This window comes from Vollenhovia emeryi, unplaced genomic scaffold, assembly GCF_000949405.1.
Source record: "Vollenhovia emeryi isolate VEMERY1.0 unplaced genomic scaffold, V.emery_V1.0 DF939204.1, whole genome shotgun sequence".
In the NCBI taxonomy this organism is placed as follows: domain Eukaryota; kingdom Metazoa; phylum Arthropoda; class Insecta; order Hymenoptera; family Formicidae; genus Vollenhovia; species Vollenhovia emeryi.
In genome coordinates this window covers 1-6770 of record NW_011967162.1, presented here as the reverse complement: position 1 = coordinate 6770, position 6770 = coordinate 1, and the positions used below count along the sequence as shown (strand labels likewise).

The 6770-nt window shown below is 41.3% G+C and overlaps 3 protein-coding genes across 3 annotated transcripts; 1 reads left to right on the top strand and 2 right to left on the bottom strand.

The window, feature by feature from the left end:
* Window positions 1-249: 249 nt before the first annotated feature.
* Window positions 250-3101, top strand: LOC105561646 (la-related protein 7; the record flags this gene model as incomplete). The annotated part of the gene is made up of 4 exons (XM_012011808.1): window positions 250-636; window positions 898-2397; window positions 2485-2629; window positions 2793-3101. Coding segments are annotated over 4 exons (2184 nt in total), but the record flags the coding sequence as incomplete, so codon positions are not given.
* A 5-nt stretch (window positions 3102-3106) lies between these two features.
* On the bottom strand, window positions 3107-5047 carry LOC105561635 (probable H/ACA ribonucleoprotein complex subunit 1). Its single transcript, XM_012011794.1, has 4 exons — window positions 4672-5047; window positions 4279-4429; window positions 3911-4151; window positions 3107-3508 (listed from the first exon to the last, which is right to left on the bottom strand). The coding sequence occupies exons 2-4, from the start codon at window positions 4386-4388 to the stop codon at window positions 3203-3205; spliced, it is 657 nt and encodes a 218-aa protein (XP_011867184.1). The 5' UTR covers window positions 4389-4429; window positions 4672-5047; the 3' UTR covers window positions 3107-3202.
* Window positions 5048-5215: 168 nt separating this feature from the next.
* On the bottom strand, window positions 5216-6635 carry LOC105561634 (protein CREG1-like; the record flags this gene model as incomplete). Its single annotated transcript, XM_012011793.1, has 4 exons — window positions 5216-5535; window positions 5616-5697; window positions 5784-5903; window positions 6362-6635. Coding segments are annotated over 4 exons (655 nt in total), but the record flags the coding sequence as incomplete, so codon positions are not given.
* Window positions 6636-6770: the final 135 nt, after the last annotated feature.

Genomic DNA, 6770 nt, shown 5'->3' with positions numbered 1-6770 from the left:
ATGTTTTGTCGGAGCCTGTTGATATAATCCTACAATAGATTGTCAGCAAAAATGAAGAATCGATTATTTCATAAACATTTAAACAATGCTCACTTTCTACAGTCAATCAGTCTGTTGTATTCTACTGGTGGAGTCAGTTCTACTGGCATTCTATTGACAATCTTTGCAGCAGGCATTTATAAACTTTGGTATCGACAACTTCGACTATCCCAGATTATACAATACTCGCTTTTTATTCTTGCTTAAAAAAATATCAAAATACCGGCTGTAATTGCGTGCGATCTCTTAGATGTCGATCTCGAGGTATTTACGAGATGCAACAAGCTGCGCGAGCTAACCACAGACACGCATAGAATAGCTAAAGCGCTGCAGGGCTCGACTATGTTGAAAGTATCCGAGGACGGTACAAAGGTCTGTCGATTAACTCCGATTCGGAAGAAGGAGAATATCGACCAGTGCACGATTTACGTGCAAAATCTACCCCCGGATGCCGATCACGAATGGCTGATGTCAATTTTCTCCAAGTACGGAACAGTGGAGTACATCTCGATTCCACGTTACAAGAGCAACAGGAAAATTAAGGGTTTTGCGTTTGTGGAGTTTGATATGCCCAGCAGTGCTCAAGAATGCATTAAGGTAAGCGGAGTGGTACTCGTTAACGCTCGCCAAAACGAATCGCCATGTAATTGCGGACGCAACGGATACAACTTGCACAATTTGGATATGTGTTAGGTCCAGTTTCACAAACGTCGGTTAACTGTTAACCAGAGTTCAGTCGACTTCCTATCTTTCTCTATCTTGTTATCCAAGAAGAGTCAGAGGACCAATTAACCATGGGTTAGCGGTTGAACGACGTTTGTCAAACTGGCCCTTACTGTTCAATGTATCGTTTTACAGATGTTTCGAAAAAAGGGACGCGTTTTGCCATCCCATATATCTCCCAACGAGCTGTTAAGTATAACAACATTTGACGAACCTAAAAAAGATGTAGCGGTTGGAGTTGTTGCTTCAAAGGCTAAAACAAAATTGAAAGAAAACGAAAAGGCATCCGGTGACGAAACAGGGAGTAAAAATAACGTCTGCGAGGTGGACACGGGGGCTAGTAATAGCAAGCAAAGCTTTAAAAGAAGAAAATACTCCTCGGACAAATCGTTTGTTGCGGATGAGAGCGACATTAAAGTCAAGAGAAAGAAAAGAGAAGCAACTGATCAGAGTGTAACAACGGATCAACAAGATGAGAGAGGAAAGACACTGAAAACTGAATCTGAAGATAATATTTGTGATAACGAAATAAGTGCAGCAGACAGTGGTAGACAAAGTTCAAAGAAAAGAAAGTATTCCTCAGAAAAAGTATTCGCTACAGACGAAGGTGATATCAAAGTCAGAAAAAAGAAGAAAGTACCGAAAGAAGATTTTGAGGACAACGATAGTGAGATAAACGCAGTAGATAACAATGACAGACAAGGTACGACGAAAAAGGGAAAACATGTCTCCGAAAAATCGCTTGTTACAGACGAAAACGACGTTAAGATCAAAAAGAGGAGAAAAGAAAGTGCGGATGAAACTGTAACAGATCAGCAAAATGAAAAAGAGAAAGTGCCAAAAGAAGAGCTAGAAAACGAAGTTGGTACTTGCGAAATAGATGCGACAAATGATAATAGTCGGCAAAGCGCAAGGAAGCGGAAGTTTGCTCCAGAAAAATCGTGTATTAAAGGTGAGAAAGAAGTTACTGGACACGGCAGTACAGAAAATCAAGAGATTTCAGGCAAAAGTCGCAACAAAACCACGGAGAAAAAGAAGAGAAGGCTCACGGTGGACGATACGATTGTTGCGGAAGACATCAATGGGGAAGAAGAATGTCAAGAACCAACAAGTTCAAGTGAAAATAAAATGGCAGAATTAGAGTATGAAGGCGATGAAAGCAACGAAGCAAATGCTTTGTTGCAAACTGAGAGACATTCCCCGGGAGATTTCGGCACGAGAAACAGCGATATTGAGGAAACTAGCGTTGACGAAAGGAAAAAGAAGAAGAATCGAAAGAAGAGGAGTAAAATTCAGAACGCTGACATCTGCAGTAAGATAGGATTGCAAGTAATGGCGAAGCCGGATTGGAAGCGTCTTAGAAACAGATATTTGGACTTGCAACGATACAAGATGTCACAGCTGAAACTACATTTGAGGAGAGCCGAGCAGGAAAGAGGCGGAATTATGACGAAAAATGGACGGTACCACGATAAACCTGATCAGAATAATGCCTCGCATGATAAATGTAAGCCTGAAAACGATAACGGGAAATTTAACGAAGAAAACAAGTCCTGCGGACGTGTTAATTATGCGTCAGGAATCATAGTGAAGATCGAAATGGACGAACCTTGCACAGATCCGCAGAGCTTCAAGGTACATTGATAATATTGGAGGAACAATTTCTGAAGTATATTAAAGATTGTATTTTTAACAACTTATATGTCGGGGATTTAATTTTAGATGGAGTTGAAGGACGACAATTCTGTAAAATATGTAGACGTAACAGCCGATTCTTGCGAGGCCTATGTGAGATACGATACAGCGGAAGCTGCTCAAACATTTGCACAGAAGAGCTGCGAAGGACGACGCTTGACTGTTTTAGAAGGTAACTAGCTTGCACATCATAAATTGTTTACCAATAAAATGTAACTAAATTCAGTTAAAATCACTTAACTTTGTAACTTTTGAACTTAACTTTTCATCATTTTAATTAGACACTACCCTGCGAATAATACATTCATTATCAACTTGACGTGTCAATTTTTCAGGCGATGAAGAGAAGTTATATTGGGATAAGATATCGGAAGATAGGATGGACAAGTTGAGCAAGAAGAAAAGAATCAAGCAAAGAGGGCGCGATAAATTGCTAAAACGAGCGGAGAAAGAACTTGGGAAATGTATAAAGTTCGAGCAAGATTGATCGTATTTTTTTTGTATACAAATTTTTTGCTATAAGTACACGCATACGTTACGTCACAACACAAATTTCACACGTGTTATGTACGTACACGTATGCAAATATCGCTGTTGGTGTGATTAAAGTTGAAGTGATTAAAGAAAATTCATGTGAGCGGCAACAGAAAATTGTATAAAATATTTAATCCTTTTTATAATTTATATAATATTCGTCATTATGGTATAAGCAAGATATTCCTTTACATTAACACAATTTTAAAATCTACCATCTTCCTCTGCCTCCTCCTCCCCCTCCCCCTCCACCTCCTCGACCGCCACCTGAATTGAAACGGTTGAATCCACCGCCTCCTCCGCGACCCCTAAATCCTCCGCTGTTGCCACCTCTGTTACCAAAGCCACCGCCTCCTCCCCTCCCGAAGGATCCCCTGTTTCCGCCCCTACCGAAGCCTCCTCTGCCTCCGGCGCTTCTTTTCATGACTCTGCCGGCGCCGCCACCTCTTTTCTGTTCTCCAGGAGGTCTCGGCAGGAACCTTTGGAGAGGCAGTAGCTTTCCTGGGTCGATATACAACTGTAATCAATAATAATACATGTACAATTCACATGCGAACGTTGGTGGGATGTATGGCTCCGTGTGAGAGCAGTTAGCAAGTCTCAAATCTGAATCGCCTACATGTACTCAATTTTATAAAAGGTTGATTAAGCTGGTAATAGACGCGGTAAGTCGCAGGCCGCAAGAAATCAGCTAAACAGTCGATTATTCCCATATCTGGCTGCGACTGGTCGTTTTTTGCAACTCGCTAGGTCTATCGTAGAACCAGCGTTACAAGAATTAAGAATTGTGAGCAAAACAGTGGTGTGCAGATAATTTTCCTGAGACTTGGACGAACGAATGTGAAAGCAGTCGCCTCGTAATCAACGGATCTTGCATTTGCTCTCAAACCACACAGACCAAATTTTAACGTCGCAATACCTGAGCGTCCTTCTCAAAGCTGCCGGCCTTCACGTTCTCAGACAGTTTAACGGACACGTAATAGTCACGAATATTCCCAAATATCTCGTCTATCTTCCCGATCTGCTGCTTGTTCTCTGTATAGATCGGCGCGTTGAAAAAGGGCACTTGTTCTATGTCGACCTTAAGGACCAAGTCGTTCTCGACCGTCCACGTGAAGTGACCCAAGGGCATTACGGTCTCCGGAGGTCCTTGGTCGTACCTGCAATGAATTTGCGAGAGACAAGCACGTTAACGTTGTAGAACTTCACTCGCGACCTAACCTAATCTTCGGCAAACTTGTTCGGTACATTTTACGCAGACCGTCATTACATTATCGACGAAATTACCCTCTGCCCTTGTCGAAGCCGCCAGAGCGTCCCCTGTTAAACCCCCCGCCGCCTCGACCGCCTCTGAAACCACCGCCGCCTCCTCGGCCGCCGCGTCCACGAAAGGACATAACCTCTCAAAAAGACCCGTGTACTGGGACGATGTAGAGCTCTGTGGAAATACAAGTGATTAGAAATGGTACCGGCGGATTAATCGCGAGTTTAAACACGCGAATGTAACACGCTAAGTGACGCAAAGTGGAAAAAGTGTTGAGGTGAAGAAAAAAAATCCAAACTGTGTATCAACAACGCTCTTCGCAAGTGCTGCGTTTATTTAAAAATGAAATTAAAGTCTCACTGGATCTGCGCACCCTTTCTCTACCTTAACCGGATGAAAAGGACAAATTTACTCACGTGCTTCTCAGCAAACACGCTAGAATACGTGCACACCACGTGTACGTTCAGCACAGTTCAGCACGTGTTGGATACACAACTAATTCGTGTTACATTACTTACATTCAGTGACGGTAGATGGCGGGGCTTTTGGCGCAGTGAAAGACACAGGTCGAGTTTGAAAAAAGTGATTGAAATACTTGGTATTGCTCGTGCTATATTTTTTCGTTCAAGTCGGAAGGTGACAGGGAAATAAAATAAGCAACCCTGAATGGAATAATCGACGTTTAATTTCAATAATCATGCTTTTCGGTCGACATCAACCGGCCAATGTTTTAATACAGAACATTTATTACGAAAAATATCACTTCAGCCAGGGTTTGAACCTGAACTTTCCTACTCTCTAGGCGTCTCACCAATTCGACCACTGAGGCATGTGGTAATATTTGTCGCAATAACAGTATAAAAATGATATCTTCGCGGATTTTTCGACTTTAAACGTTCAATTTATTACAAATATTAGAATTAATTTTTCACGTGGTCTTCTTTTTATATCATTTTTAAAGTAGCAAGTCACTTGGAGGATACAAAACTGTTAAGTTTCCTTTTAAATTTCCTTTCTATAAGGGGACCCCCGAGACTAACATTACAAATCTCGGGAATTCGGACTATCAGGATCTCGGTGGATTCTGACAGAGATTTACGTTTATGGAAAACGGGGTTGACGTTTGAAAATAGGCCGTGGTGATTTTCTTCCGAGTAAAGAGCTCCTGTAGGTGACCGGCGGATTGAAGTACTCGTCGACGGGAATGTACTTTACGCCACCGAAGGTGTCCAGCATGGCGATCACTGAAATCTTTAACTCGGCGAAGAAGAAGTTGTGCGCTGTTAAAAATAAATGGCGCAAATGTAATTCGACGTACAAAAACTTTTTGAATAATATGCGGAGAGACTGGCGATATTACATTCGGGCATGTTCCGCATATTCGGGTGACGGTCAAAGTACAGTTGCTTCGCAACCTCGTGTTCCTTCGTGTCGTTTTTCAGCTGTCGTTAAAAAACGTTTGAACATATTAGTGACGGCTAGATGTAAAAAAAAATAACATTCAGTACGCAAGTATAAATTTACTGACTGCCACAATCTTTCCAGTTAACATGACTCTGACGCATCGCGGGTCCATCGGATCATATTCTTTATCTTTGCAATAGCTGCCCTGAGCCAGCGACACTAACAGAGTCGCGCGATGATCTTTCTGTAACAATCATTGCGATATAATTGTAATGCGATCGATAGTGCGATATATAATCTGTAAAAAAATTATTAACGCAACGGGCGAGTTTGATTAATGAAAAAATTTGTCTCTTCAAGCCAAATAACAAAATGTTACACTATTCTTAAATTCTTGTGCTTATCTTTTGATAATACAGCAATCAATCTTCTTTAATTCTATCACGTATATGATAAGGCAGTAAATAAAATTCTTTTTTAATTACTTTTTGTATGTTCGCGATATCTCGACAGCGATAAATTTCAACATTGCACTCGTGCAAATATAATATCTCTCGGATTAAATTTAATGATGGTTCCCTTCAACTGGAAGAGGAGTCTTTTTCATCGATACAAACAACTAATACGCATATGTTATATGTTACCTTATGATAACATAATTGAAATCAATTTCAATTCAAATCAAATCAAATCGTTACTTACAGCGAGATCCTGAGCGGGAAAATCGAGAGGCGTGAGGTACGTGTACGGTATTCCGGTACCGTTTCCAACAGGCCCGTCGGCAATGGAGATCAAATTCGCAACGGGAAAGCTTTGAACATCATCTCTCGTACTTATCGTCGCTATGGCTGCCCAATCTGCCGATACATAAATCCATATCGAATGCGTAAATATAGGTATGTAGTAATCATGCACGAGAAAGAGCGAGAGAGAGAGAGAGAGAGAGAGAGAGAGAGAGAGAGAGAGAGACGCGCTGAATTATATAAATTATTTTCGCAAAACTTTTTTTCTTCTACAACAAAGTGATCAAAATCTAAGAGCGGTTTCTCTCAGGTGGATTCCACAACCATCGAGAGAACCAGTTTCTTTGTCCGATTCCTTTGTTTACTCC